Source organism: Mytilus edulis, chromosome 5 (genome assembly GCF_963676685.1).
Source record: "Mytilus edulis chromosome 5, xbMytEdul2.2, whole genome shotgun sequence".
Lineage (NCBI taxonomy): Eukaryota > Metazoa > Mollusca > Bivalvia > Mytilida > Mytilidae > Mytilus > Mytilus edulis.
In genome coordinates, this window is record NC_092348.1 from 12,640,922 (window position 1) to 12,666,334 (window position 25,413).

The 25,413-nt window shown below is 34.1% G+C and overlaps 1 protein-coding gene across 1 annotated transcript in view; it reads right to left on the reverse strand.

Moving 5' to 3' along the window:
• LOC139523003 (E3 SUMO-protein ligase RanBP2-like) overlaps nucleotides 1-25,413 on the reverse strand; it is a 44,900-nt gene that overhangs the window by 11,359 nt on the left and 8,128 nt on the right. The window contains exons 5-25 of the mRNA XM_071316718.1: nucleotides 23,031-23,080; nucleotides 22,277-22,336; nucleotides 21,902-21,961; nucleotides 21,167-21,328; nucleotides 18,895-19,025; nucleotides 18,368-18,497; nucleotides 17,316-17,490; nucleotides 16,810-17,034; nucleotides 16,283-16,372; nucleotides 15,625-15,713; nucleotides 14,870-15,169; nucleotides 12,355-12,470; nucleotides 11,240-11,441; nucleotides 9,942-10,073; nucleotides 9,563-9,638; nucleotides 7,957-8,198; nucleotides 7,425-7,568; nucleotides 5,588-5,924; nucleotides 4,715-5,122; nucleotides 2,957-4,045; nucleotides 292-2,229 (exon numbers count right to left, since the gene is read on the reverse strand). Coding sequence (XP_071172819.1) covers nucleotides 292-2,229; nucleotides 2,957-4,045; nucleotides 4,715-5,122; nucleotides 5,588-5,924; nucleotides 7,425-7,568; nucleotides 7,957-8,198; nucleotides 9,563-9,638; nucleotides 9,942-10,073; nucleotides 11,240-11,441; nucleotides 12,355-12,470; nucleotides 14,870-15,169; nucleotides 15,625-15,713; nucleotides 16,283-16,372; nucleotides 16,810-17,034; nucleotides 17,316-17,490; nucleotides 18,368-18,497; nucleotides 18,895-19,025; nucleotides 21,167-21,328; nucleotides 21,902-21,961; nucleotides 22,277-22,336; nucleotides 23,031-23,080 — 6,156 coding nt within the window. The remainder of the gene's footprint in view (nucleotides 1-291; nucleotides 2,230-2,956; nucleotides 4,046-4,714; nucleotides 5,123-5,587; nucleotides 5,925-7,424; nucleotides 7,569-7,956; nucleotides 8,199-9,562; nucleotides 9,639-9,941; nucleotides 10,074-11,239; nucleotides 11,442-12,354; nucleotides 12,471-14,869; nucleotides 15,170-15,624; nucleotides 15,714-16,282; nucleotides 16,373-16,809; nucleotides 17,035-17,315; nucleotides 17,491-18,367; nucleotides 18,498-18,894; nucleotides 19,026-21,166; nucleotides 21,329-21,901; nucleotides 21,962-22,276; nucleotides 22,337-23,030; nucleotides 23,081-25,413) is intronic.

The window sequence follows — 25,413 nt, forward strand, 5'->3', positions numbered from 1 at the left end:
ACTATCATTTTCTATGTTCAGTGGACTGTGAAAATGGGGGGAAATCTCAAAATTGGCATTAAAATTAGAAAGCTCATATCATAGAGAAACATGTGTAATAAGTTTCAAGTTGATTGGACTTCAACTTCATCAAAAACTACCTCGACCAAAATCTTTAACATGAAGCGGGATGCACAGACGAACGGACAAATGAACGAACGGATGGAGGCACAGACCAGAAAACATAATGCCCATAAATGGGGCATAAAAATGAATAAACACAATATCTTCAATAATAAAAGTTCAACATACCTTTAACTGGAATTCTTGATTTTGCAGGTGAGATTTTTTTCCCAGTTTCGTAATCCTCACAACCAATACAGCCGGGACAGGATGGTTTATTCTCATACAAATAGAAGTGGTCGGGTAAGAAGAATTTTCTTGCCATTGTTATTTGTTCTTTTGTTGCCTTCTCTTCTTTTACAAATTCAACACCATCAGTTCTAATATCAGAATCATCAACTCTCCTTACTGGTGATTCCTGGGTAGCGACAGAGGAGTCAAGTTTTGCTTTGGCATCGTCAAATGCCTTTTTGAAACCATTTGCTATTTCTTGATTTTTGAATTTTACAGCTAATTGTTGCATTGCAGGTTCACCATCAGAGAAATCCAAGGCAAACCAGATCCATGCTTTCCCATCAGTTTTTGGCATAGGTTTTAACTCTAATTCCTGGGTTAGATAATGATTCAAACATATTTTATGAATTTGTGCTCTGCGCATCAGAAGTCTAACTTTTCCACTTTCTTTATGTTTGGAGATTTTTATGTCACCCACTCCACGTTCTTTCCATTCACCATCAACAAATCTAAACAGTTTAGACCGATGCTGAAATAATACTTCTTCATCTTCTTCTCCAGTGACAACATCAACAACACTCGGCAGTTCAATAATCGGTTCAAAATGAATATGATCATCATCTCCGTCTTTATTCATGTACATACCCTCAGCATCGGTGGGTGGTGACTTTGGACCCGCATCTTTTGATGGTGACAATGTAAAATTGAATCCACTGCTGCCCTTTTCTGGTGTAGCAGATGGTTGTAATGTAAAATTGAAACCTTTGGCTGCAGCATCTGGTTTATTTTTCTCTGCGTCAGATTTTGTTGGCGTGAAGGTAAAACCAGCTGGTTTGGATTCAGATTTTTCCTTTGTTGAATCAGGCGTAGGGAATGTGAATCCAGAAGCAGCTTTTGTATCAGATTTGCCAGCTGTTCCAAAATTGAAGCCTCCTTTTCCACCAAAACTAAATCCACCCCCTGTACTTCCAAAAGCTGAAGACTTTTCTGTTTCTTTTGGTAAGTCTTCCTTTTTAACCCCTGGCTTCAATGTACCACAGGCAGGACATTTAAGAACATCACCATTATTTGAAACAAGGCATCCATCACATTTCCAGGCACCCTCTTTAGGTTTAAACAAATCACCAAATCCTTTCTTCCCCTCCTTCTTTTCAGGCTGAACAGAGGCTTTAGCCTCCTCCTTGGTAACTCCAGGTTTAATTGTTTGACAGGCAGGACATTTTAGGGCATCACTATTATTAGACATTAGACATCCATTACATTTCCAACTTCCTTCTTTTGGTTTAAACTGATTCCCAAATCCTTTCTTTTCATCTTTCTTAGCAGGCTCAGGCTTAGGGATAACTGTTGAAGTGCCTAATGGAGTGCTTGGCTTAAATGAAACTGGTTTGTTCTTTATTTCTGTAACAGTTGCAGAAGGTGAAGGACTAGCCATTGGTGCACTGGGCTTAAAGGAAAATGTTGCAGCTGGTTTGGCAGTGTCAGACTTGGTCTCTCCACCAAAACTGAAACCAGATGGTTTAGGTGATTGGAATGTGAAGCCACCTATAGTAGACTTGGTGGGTTCAGTTGTAGAAGTGGAAGAAACAGACTGTCCAAAACTTACTGCTCCTGGTGTGGCCTTAGTTTTGTCAGACTCTGGTAATTGTCCAAATTTAAATCCACCACTGAGTGGAGGTTTGCCAGTATCTGCTTCAGATGTTGTGGTTTTTATTGTAGAAACAGTTTGTCCCCCAAACTTGAATCCACTTCCTGTGGCTGGAGTTGTGCTGTCTGCTGCTTTTGTTGTCTGACCAAATTTGATGTCTGCAGCAGATGTTGGTTTAGTCCCTGATTGAAATGAAAAGCCTGAAGATTTTTGTTCTGAGCTTGTATTTCCAAACTTGACACCACCTGAAAAAAAAATCAGTCAAAATTGTAATTCAAATAAATATGAAACATAGAACATTGCAAAGTATCAACTCATTGTTATAAATAGACTGACAAAAAATCTCATGCTAAGTGGGTATGACAAAGATTCAAAGCATGGTCAACAGGAAGTGACTGCCTGAAACATGTGAAAACCCCTAGACAGTAAAATGCAAAGTTCAAAAGTTCAAGACCAAATATCAGTCATTACTTAATACAGAAGCTGTGTAATAGGAAACACACTGCTGATATATGTACAGACAAACAGATTGACAAGGTGAATCATTTTTCCCCTACGATACGGGGTAAATATTTCGCTCCATATCACCTATTTTTCTTTTCCTATAAGACTTCAATAGCTCATAGAAGGTCATCTACCAAAATTTAAGCAGATTCTCGATTCCTTTCTTTCAATTTAAGACCCAAATAATATCAATGCAAATATAAGGTAAAAGTCTGAGTAAGCCTTTCTCAATCATTTTTTTATATAATAAATATCTCAAAAAAGAGCTCTATTACCTATAGATATTTTTTTATCTTATTCTATTCCGTAACAAATGCTCTTTAGATTTATATTAATTTTTAAAAATCAGATTTTTAAATTTCACCAAAGTACATCCTTTAATTATAGCCTGTATGTAGAATGCCTAAATTCCTTTCTCTTTCACTAAAGGTATATTGTAATTAATAGAAAGAGTGAATAAATTCTTACTTGATGTAGAACCAAATAAATTTGTAGATTTTGATTCTGTCTTTATAACATCCTCTGGCTTCAGACCTGGCTTCAGTGTTTGACAAGCAGCACATTTCTGAACATCAGATTTATTTGATACCAAGCAAGCAGGACATGACCAGGCTCCCTCCTCTTTCTTGAATATTGAACCAAGTGATGGTTTATCTGAGGTCACTGTTTTAGCTGGCTCTTTTTTCACTGGCTTTGATTGCACCTGATCAAGTTCAGACTGTAGTTTTTCAAAAGTTGTCTTGAATCTCAAAGCAAGGTCCTCATCTTTAAAACGAACTGCTAATTTTTCAATTGTAATTTCTCCCTCAGAGAAATCTTGAGCATTCCAACACCATGCCTTTTTAGAAGATTGCATTGGAGAAAGTTTCATTTCTTTAGTAAGGAAATGATTGGCACATACTTTCAAAACTTGATCTCGTCTCATCAATAATCGAACTCGTTTTGTTTGTTTATGAAGTAAGAGTTTCAATTCACCAGTTCCTCTTTCCTTCCACTGTCCGTCGTCAAATCTAAATAATTTTGCCCGTTCACAGAAAAGAGACTCTTCTTCTTCTTCTCCAGTTTTTGTTTCGACGAGATCAGGTAAATCTATGACAGGTTTGAAATCAACATTAGGTTCATATTCATCTGTATGATCTTTTGATGGAGATTTGACAGGACTCGTCTCCCTTGATGATTTTCCAGCAAAAATATTTTCCTTTTGAGGAGATGGAAATATATACCCAGCAGCACCAGGAGAGCTTGTAGACGCCTTTTGAGGTGAGGTGAACAAATTCTGACCACCCCCTGGAGTAGTTGATGACACTTGTCCAAAACTGAATGGTGACTGGGTACCTGTTGGTTGTTGTCCAAAACTAAAAGTTCCTTTTGGTGCTGAGGAACCAGAGGCAACTGAAGTAACCATAGAGACAGGATTAGCCAATGGTTTGTCAGGAGATGTTGAAGCAGCTAGGAGACTGCCTAGCAGTGGTAAAGTTGTTGGAGTAGAACTTGATGAACTGACATTTCCTACATTCTGTGCTCCTTGTGAAGTACCATACATTGGTCGTTGTGGCTCTGAAAATGAGATAATCTAAAATTAAATTCATGAACAGATTCTCCAAACTGTTACATCCAATGTTTATTCATTCACCATACAGTTCTTTTGAATTTCATGGATACAGAAAATCATAAAATAAAATAAAATTGTTTAAGATGACGTTACAACATGTCTCTGTGGAGCTTTTCCAAGTGTCAAATACATCAAATGAAAGACAATATGCAGATATGAAGTTTTCTTCCAGGGCACATTTATTTGTATTGCATACATCTTTTTCAATATAAAGAATAAAAATTTGGAAACTGTGTTGTTTTCATATATAGATGCACACATTGGTGCTTTCACAGTGCTGGAAATATTTTTTGGAGACATAATGACTACTTAAAAACTTCTTGATGGTGTTTATTTGTTGAAAATAACTTTGCAGTAACAAAATGTAATAGGAAATCTGAGAAAATCTGCCTAAAGTGGAAGGGGACTTCATTGAGGTGTATAACCTGTTAACAATGAGCTTTTTAAAGTATGATGTTGCTGTTCTATTTATAAAGCTAACCTATTAAAGACATATTTTACTCTTAGATTATGTATAGTGATTTGGTTTTATCAACAATATCATGCTTTTAGCAAGTTGCAGCCAATTATCTGAATGGGATGAAATAATCTGATCTGCATTTAATTCTACTAACCAGGTGGCTTAGGAATCTCTGTCCTAGTCATTCTTGGCTGGCAGGTATTGGTACTTAATAATTCTGCAAGCTGTCCTTGGACTTGTCCAGCCATCTGGGATGGAACCTGACCATGTGACTGTCCTGGCATCATGCCAGGAACCTGACCATGAGACTGTCCTGGTATCATGCCAGGAACCATACCTGTAGACTGTTGCTGGGCACCAGGGTGAGGGTACATGCCTGAATTGACTGATTGTGTTGAAGACATGGAGACTAAACCAGAACTCATCATAGGTGGGCCTTGTCTCCCAACTTGTCCTGTCATTATCTGGCCTTGTTGGAACTGAAGAGCTTGGCCTCTTAATGCTTGGGCAAAAAATCCTGCAGGAGGCATCTGCTGAGATGGATGACCAAGATTACTCATGCCTAAAAAATAGATCAATAGTCAGTGAATGGAATGCTGTGTATAGTTATACGTCCCTTGCTATATCTATGTTTCAAGGTTCAAGCTGAAACACTGAATCCAAGCTTTTCAATAGTGAACCCCCAAAACATGCAAATAAAAAAGTTGTGAGTCATTTTACAAAATTTCTTTTTAAAGATTTATATGTGAATTAATTGAAATTTGTTTATATCCTTTGCAGAAGTTGAGGATGCAAAATGCAAGTGCAGTTTTGTAAATATTGTTAAATGTAAAGTGGATAATGTTTATCCTGTACCTGTCTATAAATCAACATTTGATTACTATCATTCTATACAGAGTTACACTCTGCTGGGTAATTTCTAACCTCTAGGTCATTCCTTTATGACTTCAAACATACGTAAACAAAAATACCCAACATCTATTTGGACCCCCTTATTTGTACCATTATCTACAAATGAATACTGTACCTTCCATTCCAGGTTTATGATTAACTGTCCAACCACTTGTGTCCTGACCAGGCATTCCCTGTCCTGAACCGTTGTCTTCATAAAAGTCCCCATCGTAAAACTCATCTTCTATGTCTGGTTGTGGTATATACTGATTAGTCCTACCTACACGGCTAGGTATTGGTCGCCCTCCTGGTCCAGGTGACATGGGCATTTGATATCCATATCCTGGCTGAGGCATCATGGGAGGTGGAGGAGGAGGTTGATACTGAGGTCTGTACATTGATCCAGCGTAGGGTGAGGGGTACATCTGTGGGGGAGGAGGGGGCGGTGCTTGTCTCTGGCTTAATAGCAAATCCTACAAAGATTATATATTGTTATAAATTATGTACTTATTATTAAAGATTTACATACAATGTCAATAATTTTCTTAGAACTTATACTACCTCTACAAAAAGGATAGGACTTACCGTTGGAACAATGATGAATTGAAAGTGCCAGTGGTACAACTATCTAACTGATACTTGATTATGTATTGAAACATTATATTTACCTTAAATACTATGAATATATTTATTTAGTGAGAAACCATTTTTTATAGATTAGTAAAAACCTGCCTTTTTCTTGGATATCTAACATGTTAGATATCCAAGAATATGCAGGTTTTTGTATGTCTAATTTCTTTGTTATGCAAGATTTTGCATACATTCTTAAGAACTTTTGCTTTTTGTTTAACATTTAAATTCAGGGTATCCCTGTATCCACGAAATCCATGAACATTGGCATCCAACAATAAATGATGAATCCACAGTACACTAATGAAAATTACATGAAAATCATGAATTATTTAGAATGACAGGCAATAAATAATCATGGCATGTAAGTATGAAATAGATATTCTACCCAGACCAATGAATTGAACATTTAAGTACTTAAAGTGTCAGTGTTTCATTCTTTGTTTGCAAATCAATCATCCAATAAAATTGAGAATGAGATAGTCCATTTATGTAAGAAAGGACCAGGTAAAACTGCTATAGCTACACCATCAAACATTGGCATATCAAGTAAATGACCAGTTATATTCTTTTTTTTGTGTGTTTTGTATGTGTACTAATGAAGATAGACAGAACCTGCAGTTAATTCAATTTTGGATATCTACTTCTGAAATACTGTAAAATTGATGATAACAAGTGAAACTGCGAGCTACTGCTCACTGATGATACCCCCGCCGCAAGTGGATAATATTAATAGTGTAAAAATATGCAAGTGTTCGGTAAACAGGAAGTTGTCGAGTGATGATTCTGAAAACGCATCACACAGTATAGCTGACTTATATAAATCCTGAAACCAAATTTCAGAAATCCTTCTATTGTAGTTCCTGAGAAAAATGTGACGAAAATTTTCAACTTGGCTATCATGTGTAAAATCATACAAGTGTTCGGTAAACAGGAAGTTGTCAAGTGATCAATCTAAAAACGCATCACACGGTATAGCTGACTTATATAAATCCTGAAACCAAATTTCAGAAATCCTTGTATTGTAGTTCCTGAGAAAAATGTGACGAAAATTTTAAACTTGGCTATCATGTGTAAAATCATACAAGTGTTCGGTAAACAGGAAGTTGTCAAGTGATCAATCTGAAAACGCATCACACGGTATAGCTGACTTAGATAAACCCTGAAACCAAATTTCAGAAATCCTTGTATTGTAGTTCCTGAGAAAAATGCGACGAAAAATATTCATTGGACGGACGGACTGACTGACGGAAGGACAGACAGAGGTAAAACAGTATACCCCCCTTTTTTAAAGCGGGGGTATAAATACAATTTTAAGTATGCTCATTAAGTATGAGACCTACCTTCAACCCCTTTATGGTAGATTCTAGTTCTGTGTGCCTGTTTCTCATGTCTTGAACCAGATCTATTACTGTTTCTTGTTTCTTTTCTATTGCCCATATTCTGGCTTCTAATCTCTCTGGACTAGGACGTGCATGCTGCCTGGTCTGAAATGATAAAAGTTTTAATTACATTAACAGGAAAATTGACCACTGATTCATTAAAATAAACCTGTTTCTTCCTATTTTGCGATACAACCATCAAAACAAAACCTCATGTATGTATCTTTTAAAGATAAATAAAATACTGAAAAAGAAAATGAAAGTACATTTATTTTTTCATTTATATATAACCCTAATTAGGAATTACTTCCTTAATTAGTCCTAGGAAAAATAATCTGCTACCTAAGAAAAATCCCTTTTCTAAAAAAAATGAAAAAATGACTAATGCCCTCAAAATTCTAGCTTAAACCCTGTATACTCTAAATATATGTGTGATCAATTATCAACAAGGACACTGTAAACCATACAAGAATGTAATTTCAATCAACCATACCTCCATACTGAACTGTAATTGTTTAGCTCCAGGAGATTTTCCTGGTGTTCTTGTCTTGATTGCTGGAGTACTAGCCACAAAACCAGGTGATATTACTGATGGCTGAAGGTCAACGTGTTGCTCTTTTCCTTTTGGCGTACTAAAACTGGTATATTCTCCATCAGAGTCATTTTCCTCATCCCCTTCCAAGTCAGGTGGTTGACCCATACTATTCATACCATTACATATACTGTCTACAAGGGCTAAACAGAAAAATGTTCAATAAGAACAATATCATTGAAATTTTTGATTTCACAAATCACTCTTTTAAATAAAAGCACTGAAAAAGTTCATAAATCTGTCTTTCATATAAAAGCACTGAAATGTTTGATTCCACAATTCAGTATCTAAAATAAAGGCACTGAAATGTTTGATTCCACAATTCAGTATCTAAAATAAAGGCACTGAAATGTTTGATTCCACAATTCAGTGTCTAAAATAAAGGCACTGAAATGTTTGATTCCACAATTCAGTGTCTAAAATAAAGGCACTGAAATGTTTGATTCCACAATTCAGTATCTAAAATAAAGGCACTGAAATATTTGATTCCACAATTCAGTGTCTAAAATAAAGGCACTGAAATATTTGATTCCACAATTCAGTGTCTAAAATAAAGGCACTGAAATGTTTGATTCCACAATTCAGTGTCTAAAATAAAGGCACTGAAATGTTTGATTCCACAATTCAGTGTCTAAAATAAAGGCACTGAAATGTTTGATTCCACAATTCAGTGTCTAAAATAAAGGCACTGAAATGTTTGATTCCACAATTCAGTGTCTAAAATAAAGGCACTGAAATGTTTGATTCCACAATTCAGTATCTAAAATAAAGGCACTGAAATGTTTGATTCCACAATTCAGTGTCTAAAATAAAGGCACTGAAATGTTTGATTCCACAATTCAGTGTCTAAAATAAAGGCACTGAAATGTTTGATTCCACAATTCAGTGTCTAAAATAAAGGCACTGAAATGTTTGATTCCACAATTCAGTATCTAAAATAAAGGCACTGAAATGTTTCACACTTGACATACTTTTGCCATTTCAAAGTTTTTTTTACATCGAAAACTGTTACACCACTGTCCAAGGTTAGGGGAGGGTTGGGATCCCACTAACATGTTTAACCCTGCCATGTTCTGTATGTATGTGCCTGTCCCAAGTCAGCAGCCTGTAATTTGTTGCTGTGTTACATTTTTTTTTTGGTACATTTATTAGGCTGTTAGTTTTCTTCTTTGAATTGTTTTTACATTTGTGATTCTGGGGCCTCTTATAGCTGACTATGCAATATGGGTTTTACTCATTGTTGAAGGCCGTATGGTGACCTATAGCTTTTCATTTCTGTGTCATTTAGTCTCTTGTGGAGAGTTGTCTCGTAGGCAATCATACCACATCTTCTTTCATAAAATCAGTTTAATTCATAATATATTTAAATATAAAGATTTACGGTCTAGTTTTTTTTCTACTTTTTCAGCAATTCAAGGAATCAAATTTGTTGCTTTTTTCATAAACTGTAACCCTCACTTAAACATTTAAGTTTAAAATAAATAAGAAATATTCTATGTGTACTAACCCAGGCCAGGCATCCTTAGGCCCTCTATTTCATTAACAACTTCATCTATTTCTTTAGGAACAATACTCTCCAACTCCTGACAGATATATAGATAAATAAAAGTTAGTAAAGGATTTTTTTTAAAAGGTGTGTGCATCGTTGTAACAACAGTTTCTCACAAATATATTAAATTAATGTAAATTTTTCGATAATTTCTCCAAATTTCCCCAAAAAGACAAAATTTTAGCTTTTGACTATCGACAATTTATCATCTATCTCTGGGCTTTTGTGACAATGAATATTTCTGCTCACCTTTAACACCTTGTTTTATTCATAAACAGGATCTAAATTAAAAGTTAAAACCTTTGAGACATTTAACTATTGTTTCTATAATACTTACATGATTTTTGTGTGTCTTTAGTCTATCTAATGTCTGGTACAGAGTATCCAATGCTCTCTCCATTAATGCTAACTTGTCACCAGCAAATCCTATGTCATCAGAATTTATCTCCCTAGACATGTCACGATAAATCTAAAATATTGACAATAAAAATATTTATAATATGGTTGCAATGAATAGACCACTTTTGAGTTCATCCGTCAACGGAAAATACTCTTCAATAATGCGTGCCTTTATGACATCATTTACCCGATAGAGGGGATCGCCTGTATCCCTGCACTATCAACGTTCATCAAGCGTCTTAGTGATCGTCATTGTGCAGGATAAACTAGAAATAATATTTGTTTCATAAGTACTTAATCACAATTTCCTAATGACAACAGTGCTGATTGTCAATTATGAGAATTTAATTTGCCGAATAATTCGTGCAATATATTTTTTATTGTTTTCTAACCACTCGCTCGATATGGGAGCGGAAGTAACGATGCCCCTAAACGCACGAATGATGTTCACTAAAACCAGAGTTTTTGACGGAAATGCACTGAACTCGAAAGTTGTCTATTACATTGATTTCCCAGTTAAATAAAACCTGATAAATTCACATGTGAATTAAACTTGGTTATTCCACTCTCTGACGTTATACAACAATAGGCGTTGTCAAGATCTCGATAACGGTGAATCAAAACAAATTGTGAATGCATAGATATAGTTCCTTACATGTTTTACATTAATTTCTTTTAAAAAAAAGCCATTTGCCAACGTAATAAAAAGAATAACTAATTAAAGAATTCAAATATTGAAAAATATTCAACTCGTAACCCAACAACACTAATAAATAACACATGCTCTACGTGCATTCGTAGCACATTCATGAATTAATGTGTTGTTCACTCGTTGAATATTTTTCTCTATTTGAATTCTTTGATTAGTTATTCTATAAATATTATAGTCATATTAAACAACATTCATAGGTCAACAGAATTTCCTGCAATAGGTTATTTCAATTAGAATTTGATGAAGACAGTTCTGTACTGATATATCAACATACTCAAGTGAGGTGAAAACTTTATCCATTTCTGTATGCAATAAACAAAGTAATGATAATTAGGAACAATCAGAGTTTAAATTGTTTAAACTGGCTAAGTGGTTTCAAAGAAGATTTTTTTTTAAAGCTTGCATGATTGTCAAGTAAGTATTCCACATTGAATCTTTGATACAGAAGAGTTAATTAAATCCTCTCTCTGACAATACCTTAGCCAGATAGTATGAAGCCCATGGTGTTCTGATAGATTCAATACCTTAGCCAGATAGTAAGAAGCCCATGGTGTTCTGATAGATTCAAGCTTTTCTTTTGCCTCCTCCAAACTTCCTCTCCTCATGGCAACAATGGCCAATGAAAACTGAGCCTGGTCTTTGATATCTTGTATCTGGTTAAAATCTAATTGTCCACTGTCACCGTCATCAAACATTCTTTCTTTAGGCCTTCTTTGGGCTAATTTCCTATGTAAATAAATAAAGTTACCAATACAGCGTTAGATCTCCCTTCTTTACCAAATGAACTATTTTCTTTTTGCTTTTGTCATGGTCCAAATTTCATGCAAGGAAACTCCATGAAAGTGTTGTTCATGATTTTAACTATAGAATTGACAAGACAATACATCAACAGAACTATTTGATGACATTGAGCACTAATAATTATGTTGTTATAACTCCACAGTTTTTACTGAGAGCCGTGAGGTGTAGTGCTTAGTGCATCGGACTACTAACACAAAGGTTCCTAGTCCAATTCCCATCTGGGAAGAAAATGTCAGGGACTGAATTTTAGGCTCTCCCTTGGCACCATTTGCGAGTATGGTCTTGAGGAAACGATGATAGTCAGTCAGAAGGGGACGATAAATGGCTGACCCGTGTTAAGAGAGAGCCATATCTATTGCACGTTAAAGACACCCTTGTAGATTTCGAAAAAGAGCAGGCTAATGCCGCTACAAGACAGCACTCATACCCGCAAAGTGGAAAGGGATTAATATAAGTTGCAATTTGTTTCCCAATCCACTATAAATAAATATGTTTAAACTAACTCTACAGTTTTTTATTTGCCTGTTCACAGCCGAAAGCTTTCTCTTTTGAATTGTTGCACATTAGGTTCTACTATTGCTAAATTTATGGTAATGGTTTTACTATTGAATAAATGCTGCAACCTAAAGTTTGGTCTTTGGTGGTATCACAGGCAATCAACTCACCGTATCATTATTTTTACATAATAAATGTAATACCAGGTGTTGTCAGAAATAGTCAAGATCTCCTAATTAATGAACATAATAACAGGAAAGGTCAGCATATCAGTAGAAGCTTCACTGTAAATCAGTTTTAATTCCCAAATTATTCAATTATATACAAATATATCTACACCTACCCTTGTAATCTTTCCACCATACCAAGAACTTCCTTCCAATACAGTGCTGCTCTACCATTATAACCAGTCAGTCTTTCTTGTCCTTCCACAGATCGGTCAGTCTCTAATTCCTTGACCTTTAGTATAAGAGGTTTTATCTTAATAACAAAGTCTAATATGTGCACTATAATTAAGTTTAAATTGCTACATAAATAAACATGTTTAATTGCACTTGTCAACCTCTTCTAAGGTAAGAAATAACTTATATGTAATTTTAATTTCCTGTAAATTTTACCTTCACTGATTCCAATGATTTTGCAGATCTGTTTTTCTCAATGTAATTTCTAAAAACTAAAAGGGAAACAGACTAAATCTCCTTTAGATTTTGAAATTTCAGTTGTTCGTCCATTAACTTTACCAAATTTGATGAGCTTATAATTAAAATTGGTAATTATTAAATAATAATGAAGATTAAAATCATTTTTATCGATATTATGAATATCACACAAAACTACTATCGCAATGAACACTTATGACTTACAAATCACACTTTTAAACATACATAATTTATGAAACCATTTAAAAAGCAAAGTGAAGTTAAAAATAATTTTATATCAAGTAAAAATTATTTCCAATCTATAAAGTACTTTTAAAGAACTAGAGGCTCTCAAGAGCCTGTGTCGCTCACCTTGGTCTATGTGCATATTAAACAATGGACACAGATAAATTCATGACATAATTGTGTTTTGGTGATGGTGATGTGTTTGTAGATCTTACTTTACTGAACATTCTTGTTGGTACAATTATCTCAATCTATAATGAACTTGGCCCAGTAATTACAGTGGAAAATATTTTCTAAAAATTTACAAAAATTTATGAAAAATGCTAAAAATTAACTATAAAGGGCAATAACTCCTTAAGGGGTCAATTGACTATTTTGGTCATGAAAACTCATTTGTAGATCTTGTTTTGCTGAACATTATTGCTATTTACAGTTTATCTCTATCTATAATAATATTCAAGATAATAACAAAAAACGGCAAAATTTCCTTAAAATTACCAACTCAGGGCAGTAACCTAACAACAGGTTATCCGATCCATGTGAAAATATCAGGGCAAATAGATCTTGACCTGATAGACAATTTAACACGTCAGATTTTCTCTAAATGCTTCGGCTTTTGAGTTATAAGCCAAAAACTGCATTTTACCCCTATGTTCTATTTTTAGCCATGGCAGCCATTTTGGTTGGATGGCCGGGTCACCGGACACATTTTTTTCAATTAAATACCCCAAAGATGATTGTGGCCAAGTTTGGTTTAATTTGGCCCAGTAGTTTCAGAGGAGAAGATTTTTGTAAAAGATTTCTAAGATTTACGAAAAATGGTTAAAAATTGACTATAAAGGTCAATAACTCCTATAGGGGTCAACTGACCACTTTGGTCATGTTGACTTATTTGTAAATCTAACTTTGCTGAACATTATTGCTGTTTACAGTTTATCTCTATCTATAATAATATTCAAGATAATAACCAAAAACAGCAAAAATTCCCTTAAATTACCAATTCAGGGGCAGCAACCCTACAACGGGTTGTCGGATTCATCTGAAAATTTGAAGGCAGAAAGATCTTGACCTGATAAACAATTTTACCCCATGTCAAATTTGCTCTAAATGCTTTGGTTTTTGAGTTATAAGCCAAAAACTCTATTTTACCCCTATGTTCTATTTTTAGCCATGGCAGCCATCTTGGTTGGTTGGCCGGGTCACGCCACACATTTTTTAAACTAGATACCCCAAAGATGATTGTGGCCAAGCTTGGATTAATTTGGCTTAGTAGTTTCAGAGGAGAAGATTTTTGTAAAAGATTTCTAAGATTTACGAAAAACGGTTAAAAATTGACTATAAAGGTCAATAACTCCTAAAGGGGTCAACTGACCATTTTAGTCATGTTGGCTTATTTGTAAATCTAACTTTGCTGAACATTATTGCTGTTTACAGTTTATCTCTATCTATAATAATATTCAAGATAATAACCAAAAACTGCAAAAAATCCCTAAAATTACCAATTCAGGGGCAGCAACCCAACAACGGGTTGTCGGATTCATCTGAAAATTTGAGGGCAGAAAGATCTTGACCTGATAAACAATTTTACCCCATGTCAGATTTGCTCTAAATGCTTTGGTTTTTGAGTTATAAGCCAAAAACTGCATTTTACCCCTATGTTCTATTTTTAGCCATGGCGGCCATCTTGGTTGGTTGGCCGGGTCACGCCACACATTTTTTAAACTAGATACCTCAATGATGATTGTGGCCAAGTTTGGTTTGATTTGGCCCAGTAGTTTCAGAGGAGAAGATTTTTGTAAAAGTTAACGACGACGGACGACGACGACGACGACGACGACGACGACGGACGACGGACGACGGACGCCAAGTGATGGGAAAAGCTCACTTGGCCCTTCGGGCCAGGTGAGCTAAAAATGATTCTATAAGTACAATAATCAAATGTTTGCTTTAAAAGAATGTAAATGAGATACTTACTTTTTGATCAAAACTCTTTGCAATGTTTGTAATAGATACTACAGACATTCCATGAGGTCCCTTTAATCTGATCACTTCTAATCCACGTTGTATTGTAGCTCTCAATTTAGGAAAATTCTCCTTTGCTTTTCCTGTACAAAACTTGTACATAGCTGTCCACCAATCGACTTGCTGACTTGTACACAAACTTGAACATAGACAAGCTGGGAGAATGTAAGGCCTAAATTGATCTCTTCTATTGATTCGACGCTGCTCCTCATAATCTATACTTGCACATCTCAATGCTGCCAGGAAAAATGCCTGTAATTAAACAGAATTCGAACCACTTTAAAATGGTCAAAACCAAGACAAGCCTTCCCATTACTACTGAAAATCATGTAAAAGTTAAGTTAATAGAAATGATAGCAAATTTTAAATATCTGATTGATTGTTTGATGATAGATTATAGGATATGTCACATTAAGTCTGTTGCTAAAAGTCATAGATTCTTCACCATTTTAATAACAAAGATTTGATGAAAAGCGTGTAAAACATTAAGATAATTCTGTGACCCAATCTGTCTAAAAGATTTAAGAGTAATTATCATTTATCTTAAAGACGACCATGTCTATTGATTTAGTTGGACTCAACGTCTTGTTTCTTCCTCCTCAGATAAAACCTAACTTAACATCAATACATAACACTTTTCAGGAGACAATATATAGTTTCATCATTATTGCAACCTCCTCCGACATGTTAATTGAATTCAAACTAACCTGAATATCTAATTGACAGAGAGATTCCAAAGAAGCACTGTCAATATCATCTGTACTAAAGGGTAACTTGTTGAATACAGCCAACCCATCTACAATTAAAAACAACCAAATGTTTATCATATATGTTGCTTAAGGATGTTTGCTTGTCATGTTTTGGAATTTTTGTCAGATTTTCTAAATTCTCTGATTTTAACCATTTGAATGCCTTAAAAAAGGTTGCCCGTGAACCCCCATTTTTCTTTTTATTAATCTTTTAAATGTATAATTATAAGCCATTTGTAAAAGTCTTATAACTACATTTATATAACAATGTGTACACCACACAGTCAATTTAAAATTCAAAGATAAAATGCATTATAACAAAAGTATACCACTCAACCCGAAGCTGACAGCAACACATTCCCATGTTCATATGGCATGTACTTCAATGGATGCACTTGGGAGTTAACAAAAACAATATCAAGGTAGGAGTTCTTGTTAGTTTACTGAATCCATATCAAGGTACCAGTTACTGTCAGCTTAGAGACCCATATGTGAACATATTCCTTGTGATTCTATATCCTGGGGGTTACCTTGAATATCTAAAATACCTTAAGTTACAAAAGCAAAAGAGATGGTTAAATCAGTCATGTTGGCTCAAACATCTGTTCACACTTACTATAAGTTAGAACCTGATCTTTCACAGAATATTTCTGTAATGCCATCCACACTAACTGATCTAGGTCATCAGCAAACAGTTCCTCTACACCTACAACAAAATACAGAATTTTTTAAAGTGCATTTGTAAATAAACACAAAAAATGTCCGTCTTGCTTGAAAGTTTATATGCAAATGCAAATTCAAACTGCTGTCTGTATCACATCTAACCAATTTGATGGTTTTCTTGAAAATCATGGAATTTGTTCCATTAGTATTATATTGATTGTTCGTGTGTTAACGCAACTTTTAACCACCACTTCTTGGCAATTTCATGGCAGCCAGTTTTTATTGGTGGTGGAAGCTGGAGTGCCCAGAGAAAATCACTGACCTTTGATAGGAAAACTGACAATCTTAGTCAATTGAGAATAAGATTGGAGTGGTGTGCACCTGCACGAGCGAGGTTCGAACTAGTGATTACAGTAGTAGAACTACTTAAACCACTACATTGGCCACCGAGGCCCCATCATTAGTATTATAGCTACTTACCTTTATCATTCTCCGATACTAATTTTTTAGATGGTACCACGACCTGGGCTGTACAGAAATGATCAGACTGAATCAGATATGATCTATCCTTCTTTTCCCTCATCTCTCTCATGGTGAACATCACATCATAAAGTTTATCTCGGGCCTGTGGTGTACGTAATTGTTGTCGCTGGGTGTTTAGCTGAGTAGAAGCTTCACCATGCAATAGTGATGAGGCAATGTAACCTGCAATAAAAATAAACATTATAATGTGCTTTGTAATGATTGATTGCTTTCTGGCAAGTCAGTAAATTATGCACATTTCTTATTTTTTTTCCGAATATTTCAATACCCTCTAAAAAGCATTCTTGCATATTTCATATGGCTTTGAACCAAATAATTCTAAGACTCTAAAGCCTGATCAAACTTCCTGAATTGATGTTATTAGTTTGTATGATAATTTGTGATATGAAAAAAAGTAAGTATCAATTCCAAAGTCTTTATATTTATGTTATAGATATACATACCAGCTTGACTAAGTCTGTAGCAACCAAAGAGATAAACTCTGTCATAAAACTTCTGAAGCTGTACAGATTTGGATTGCACATACCAGGCTGATGTTCTATTTATAACTGGGAAATTATAACTCAGAAGGAAACATACAACAGAAAATGAACTAGCATCTTTCCAAACTAACTGTCCCTACAAATAAAATTGTTTATAGTAAAATAAAGTATTTCACATATATGACATTATGGATCTATGGATGATAAGTGATGAAGGTTCAATGGTAAATATAACATGCATATCAGGACTAGAGTATGTTGATTTTTTATGCTTTGTATTAAACTAACATTATGAGAGATTTTTTATGTGCTAGTTCGCAAAATTAGCAGTCACCCTACCAGAACACAGTTTCTACTGGGTATATGAGCTTACCAGTCTTCTGATTTATAGAAGATAACATTGCAAAAGGATTTAAATGAAACTACTGAGGTATCTTTGTCCAATGTCATTAAATCAGCATGAGATGAAATTTTGTTACAAAAGGTCCCAAACAACCAGATTGAGTTTTGGAAATAAGGTTATAGTTTAAGAATTTGAGAAATCATATACAGAACAAATAAAATCAATAACTGCCTTGTTTTCCTTCTATTAGACAGAAATAAGGAATTGAAATGTTCCATCAGAAATAATCCCCAATAGGATTGTTCTGGAAAGGTGCAGTAGTCATAGTGTTTGCTGGAAACTTTATATGCAGACATTTTTTATAATAATACAGACATTAATTAAATTCAGCTTTATCTGTCTTGGTTATTTGTGCTGTTTGGATTGCTATCACATTATTATATACTAAGGCCATTCATTAGGAGGCGGTACCCCGTACTTTTACCCTACTATGCTATTGACAAGTACCGCCTAAATGTAGGAGTTTTTACATAAAATATTCATGGAATAAATTAAAAAGTACCACCTAGAAACGTGGAAAGTAACAGTCAACATGAAAGATAATGAAACCCCTGTATACTCCAAATCTTTTATTCATATCTTCAAAACTAATTTCATCCAATCAAATTACCTTGTTTGCTCTTTTCAACAATAGTAAACCACAGAGAAAGTAATACATCCCCTGTACTTCACACAAAACAGACATCCACTCAGGCTTCTGGGATTTTACCATCATAGCTTCTTGTAAACTCTGGTCAAGCCTAAAATCAATTTACATTAACAGTATGATTTAATAAATACAATGACATACAAACAAGATAGAATTTTCTGTGTTATAGAAAGTTTTACAGTATTGAAGTGACTTTTTTTTTTATTTGTATTTAAAACAAATGATTTTATTTTAAAGTATTTTAACACTTGGCTACAAAATATTTGCATCATTTTTATTTGATCATCAATAACAATGTATTCAAACAACTTTAAAAAGCATATATTGAACAGCTTTCAAGTTATTCATTAAAAAATTTGGCGCCACCAACCATCCTACTAATGAATGATCACAAACTCCTCTTTATTGTTTTTTTTTTTTATTATCCATGGAATAGATTTTCATTTGACTGCTGCAACAAGAAACAGAAACTATTGTACACAACTTACATGTATAATGATTGTGCACAGGTAACAATTTCTCTCTCTTTGATCTGTAGGTAGACCAGATTACACAAAACAATTAAGCGATGCATGTGGAATGATGTATCAGCTTGACATCTTTCTTTCTTCTGGTAAGTCTGGAATAAAAGATAGATAAGTATTGTAAGATAAGCCGGTCTAAAATAATACAAATAAAGCACAGAAGTAAATAGATTTTTCTTGCAATCAGCATTATTAAAGCAAATGATGAAACTTATATGCTTTCTGTTATTATCTACCTTCAAAAAATACTACACATTTTAACTAAGCACATTTAGATACGGCTTTTTATGTACCATCTTTAGTGTCCTTAATAAATGACTGATTATCCTGTTAGTAGCTAGAATGTCCTTTTTCTATTTAATGTTTTACTTTAAAGTTCATATGGTCTAGATATAAACAAGAGGAGATTAGTGTGCATGTAAAAGTGGTTTTATTCCTAGAAGCTTAAGATTTGTGTTTGATTGCTGCTGGTCTTTGATCTGTTGTATTGCTCAATAACTTTGATAAATAGAAATAACAAGAGTGCACACACTGAAATATCAAGCATGCTTTTTTTTTGTATTAAAAGTCTTAAAGATAAATGTTTTTTCCAAGCATCACACAAACTTTACATATTTAAAGATCCATGAAAATGAGGTCAAGGTCAGATAAATCCTGCAAAAGAAACAGGTACACCTTACAAGTATTCCATACATCAAATATAGTGGAATATTGCTTATGGCAATTGAAAAACAGACAAAAACACAAAAACTTAACATTGATGAATGAAATTGAGGTGAAGGTCAGATGTAACAGGGACTAAACTTAACGGTCGCCGAGTTGCCCAATGCGACCAGATTTTCAGCTGAGCGAATATATTTTTCATCTAGATCGCCCATCTGGCGACATATAACATTTTGCATTGAATCCCATGTCTATCCTAACCCTATATTCCCCCACGATAGAAACGAAAAATATATCAAAACTGTTCCCAAACGGAAACCCGATTGTCTAATTAAGGCGGGAACATAGAAAAGAGGATTTCCAGTAACCAGTAAGGTCATTTTAATAACCAAAACCCAATCGGACAACTTCTTTTTTTTATGTGAAATCACGATTTGACCTCTCTAAATACATTTTCTTATAAATCTCTTTTTTTAAAACTTCTATGATTCGGTGTTTTCTTTCACGCTTTTGAAACTGAATTGCTTCAAAGATACATCCCAGTTGTTTAGGGAGTTATTACAAGTCCGATTTTGACAAATACTTGTAAACACAACTTGTTCTTCAATGAAAAAACGAAAATGCAAAATCTCATAAATATACATCTTTGTATCTAGTATAACCAATCTTCGATGAAAATTAATTGAAAAATATTATTTATCAACACCTATAAGAGGATGGCTTGGATTTAAAATAACATTTAATGATTTATGATAACAGCCCTGTTGTCAACAGGAAGTTCTAATTGAAGGGAGACAATTTTGGTGGGAAATCTTCTAAAATCAATACTGTCAAATCTTATGATATATTCAAATCTCTGATGAAAAAAATTCAAATATTATGAAGTTATCACATATAATCTTTTCCAGACTCAAATTCACACAGGATTACATAAAAAGGCTTTATTAGTATATGAAAAATAAATTTAAGTTTTATTGTTTTAGTATAGAAATTAGTTAGGCCCCAAAAATTTCAAGTGGGCCCCTGAAAAAATATTTTAAGGGCCCAGCTGGCCCCTGGAGAAAAAGAGAAGTTTAGACCCTGTGTAACAAGCCAGACAGACATGTACCCCTTTGCAATCATTTCATATATCACATATAGTTGACCTACTGCTTATAGTATCAGAGAAACTAATCTAATCCTGTAACTAACATTAATCACTGATTAATAATTAATGAAATGAGGTCAAGTGAACCCTGTCTTATTTACATGTATCCCCCAAAAAGAAACCTATATACCAAATATAGTTATCCTATTACTCGTAATAAGCGATAAATTCAATTAACCATGAAATTGAGGTCAACTAGAATGGACATGTGACAGGCAGAAACTTTGTCATATAAGGCATCTGCATGCAAGGTTTGAAGCATCCAGTTCAACAACAAAACTTTATATAAATAGTTTACGTCTCAACCGAATAGTAATCCATTCAAGAGTCGCAAGCAGTTAAGAGAGACAAAATCAGTTTGTTTTCCTAAAATGTATTAACTATACATTTATTAAGCTATTACCCAGTTTGATATTTTATACATACTTGAAATACTCGAGAGATGTTTTCATACCACACAATGTTGTCAACAAATGCAAGGGTTTTCTCTACATCAACTGTGTGTCTATAGGCATTGCCTACTTTGTCTTCTGACAGGTACAGGTCTATCAACTTGGTATGTAAATTGACTTCTGTGTAGTTCTTTGCCTACAATAAAAAAAACATTTGCATCGGTCAAAGTTATTTAGCACCTCATTTAAATTATGTTCTTGTCACTTTAAAGTTTAGTTACTACATGCGATGCATCCATCCCATCTATATAGAAATTAAATCTTCCACAGATAGTCAAATATTGTAGGTAGAAATTCAAATGATATAGAACATATGAGTTACATATATGATCCAGTTGCTGTAGGCAAAATCTTGACCTTTAACTCTAGATTGTGACATACATATGTAACTAAACAAGACATGCATCTGATTGTGTACTTGCATGAGCAGTGCTAAGAGGCAAACTATCTTGGACAATCTGATGCCAAGATAAAATTTCTTTCTGATCAAAATGGGGACCTCTACGCCCTTTTTTTCTTCAAAAAAAGTTACTGTTTATTGAGTTAACAAACTTGGATCTGAGTTGTCACCACAAATCAAACTATCTGACTAAACTGTCAAGATCTAACAACAAGTTAATCAATCTGAATCATAGAATCTAATAATAAACTAAAATATGTATTAGTGCTTTCTGTTCTTAGTACATATTTCTAACATAAATCAACATACTAATTGTTTTGCATAAAAATCTTCTAGATCTTCAAAGTTTGCTCCAGACATTACTCTTTCCTGAAAAAAAATTATCATTTATAAGTTTACATTAAAAGAAAAGCTCCAACAATCAATTCATATATAGGCATAACAGCAGGTGTCTTGTAAGTCTTTGGTTTCCCAAATTCATTTTTGTATATTAAAGAATGTGACGAAGTGTTAATGATCTTTAATGACAAATTTTTAAATTTTCAATCATTTTAAAAAGGATATGCATGTTTTGTTAACCAGATCTGACATTCAATGGAACTTAATTCTAGAGTACAAAATAAAATTAATGGAAGTCATATTTTACAAGATGTAAACAAAATCACAAAGTTTTACCCAACTTACCTTCAATCTGAATAACACAGAACTGTTTGGATGAAATCTCTCAGCTTGTTCTACCCAATACTGCTCAAGAGAACCAAAAAACAAATCTTAATAAAAACTGCTAAAAAATTAAATGTTAACTTCAGATCTTCAAATTTCAGTTAACCAAATAAGCTCATACATTCATGTTCTTATATTTTTGCATTGCATAAGACCATGTTTTTCTCTGTGTTTATGACATAAGTTTAGTTGATATTTAAATCTAGGTTAAATGATTTTTTGTATGAGTTGTTGTTAGTTCTGTACTAGCTTTCAGTATCTTTAGACGACCCTCAGGTCTTGATCTTTATAATTTGTTCTCATGTTGTGCTGTTACACCATGGCCACTGTCCATGGATTTAGAGTCCATTAACATGTTAAAGACCACCACAATCTATATGTGCCTGTCCTAAGTGAGGATCCTGTTGTTGAATGGTAATTGTTTGTATCTGTTTATTATATTTGTTTTGTACAGTTTGTTTTTCTCTTGTGCTGTTGCACAACTGTTCCTGATTAAGGAGAGGGTTTGGATAAGTTTTTAAAACAGTAATGTAATTTGACTTACCCAGTGGCGGATCCAGAGGGGGGGTTCCGGGGGTCCGCACCCCCCCTTTATTTTGGCCGATCAATGCATTTGAATCGGGACATATGTTTGCACCCCCCCCCCCTGCACCCCCCCTTTGCCCTGGGCTAGCACCCCCCCTTTCGAAAATTCCTGCATCCGCCACTGACTTACCTTAGCTCTTTCAGGGTCAATATTCTTCAGACTTCCATACAATTCACAAACTGCAATGTAATATAAATATCTTGCATGTTTTTATTAATTTATAAAGTTATATAACACAAATCTGAGATCCACTTCCATCCAACAGGTATTTATTCAGGATTGTGGTAGACAACATGAGACCATCCATATAGATTTTACCATATACTGAGACAAATTTACTGTGTTCAAACAAAAATGAAATTTATTTTAAATATACACATGGAAAAAAGTATTGCAACACCTTGATTTTTCAAAAATTGAAAAATCAGCCTCTTTTTTTGGATGATATATAATAAGATATTTGTATAATATTATTGAAACATAGTTTATGATAACATTGGCATTGAAACGAACAAAAAATGTTTAAATAAAATGATTTATATAAGCACAATTTTAATAACAAAATGAAGCGTTTTTTGTACAAAAAAATGCATTTTACAACTTTGACTGTAGTCGAACTTTACAATGTCAGACATTTCAAAATTAATCTTCAGATGACTGTTCACATCATGGTTGATCGTTATACGACAAAGAATTAGTACTTTGTGCGCAGCCTCCATTCAAACGGATAACCGCATCTAAACGTCTTCTGATTCCTGCCAAAAATCGACTAACTTGTTGCTAAGGTAGCAGCAACCATTTCTGATGAAGGGCATTGTTTATTTCATGATGTGTTTGAACTGGGGTGTCCTTTCGCGCACTTCCCGCCCAAAAGTGTCCCATATATGCTCGATATGGTTCAAATCTGGGCTACGATCCGTCCACGGAAGATGACCCGAATTCCATTGGAACAATGAATCTTCCTCCATGATGCTAATTTTCAATTTTAGCGAGCTCTGCACTACATTGGATACGGAAAACTGTGTGTCTGTTCGTGAACAAAGGTCTCCGAAATGGTCTTATCGCACGATAACCAGTAGCGATGAGTCAATCTCGAACAGTTCTTGTTAAAAGGTCCCTGTATGCCAAACACTCTCTTTTTTGGATTGTATTGTATGCAAGGGGTTTCCTTCTGACCAACCTTTTTTATGCTTGATTTTCCCTAGCAAATGGTATAGAGGGTCTTCTTTATTTCAGAAGGTCTTTAACATCGTTTAGTGCCATTTTTAATTCTCAAAACGACTTCTAGTGGAATGGTGATGACCAACAATACGTGCAGTTATTACAGCGACCTCCTGCTTCACTCATGCTGATAATCTGTCATCTTGCTGCAGTTAAGAGTTGTCGATGACCCATTACAAGGTGTCAATCACATAACATTAAAATTTTGGTTATTTAAAGTGTTGAAAACAATGAGGATGAAAACACCTGTTTTGCTGTTTACGGGTACAGTAGCTGCATGTGCAGATAAAAACTTACCGAGTCGATATTTATTGATTAAACTCAGGTGATACTTGAATAATGTTTAAGTAGTTCTATTTTACCAAATTATATCACAAAAAAATAAAAAGTGTTTTTTTAATTTCAATTTCAATTTGGTGTTGCAATACTTTTTTCCATGTGTATAGTTTATTGATCTTTTTCCAACAAATTGATGAAGTTTAGAAAACTGAAAAAAAAGTTCTGACAAAATCTTTCCCTTTAGGCCAAATAAAAAAGTATGTGTGGTTCCAGTTACATCTGAAAACCAGATGCTCCGCTACGACCGCAGAGGTTGAACCCTGAACGGTTGGGGCAAGTATGGACACAACATTCAAGCTGGATTCAGCTCTAAATTTGGATTGTGATTAAATAGTTGACACAGCATAGGTTTCTGACACAGAATGAATGTGTTCTAATGAACTTAAAATTTTTGTTTTCTCTTAGAGCAATTCACTATGCTGTTGAATATTAATCCTCTCAAAAAAATGTTTGAAGAAATTTTCTTTTTTATTTATGAAATTTCAAATGAGAAAAATTGAACCTATTTTTTTTAATCACATCCCCCTTTCCCTTATTCCAAAACTAATCTCAATTAAAATTTCTAATGGAGTTTGCAACAATAAGCGCTACTCATTTAAATACATCATAAAATATTAAGATGTAAAAAAACTGCTTGTTATCACTGAATGTTAAAGATTATTTTAATTTATCAGTTGGTAGTAAAAAGTGAATATACATTGTATATTGTATATAACAAAGATTTAAGTTGATTCTGGACAAAGAAAGATAACTCCAATTAAAAAAAAATCTTGCTATTGCACAATATTTTGCAATTAGATATTTCTTGCTTACTATTCTGGTTTTTTATCAGTAAATAAATATTTAATTTACTAAAAGAGATATAATTGTGTAACAATAAACGGAGACTAACGCTGAATAAATTAGGGTAGTTTAAAGAAAAGTGACACGTCTCAAAGTTTTTTATACAAGT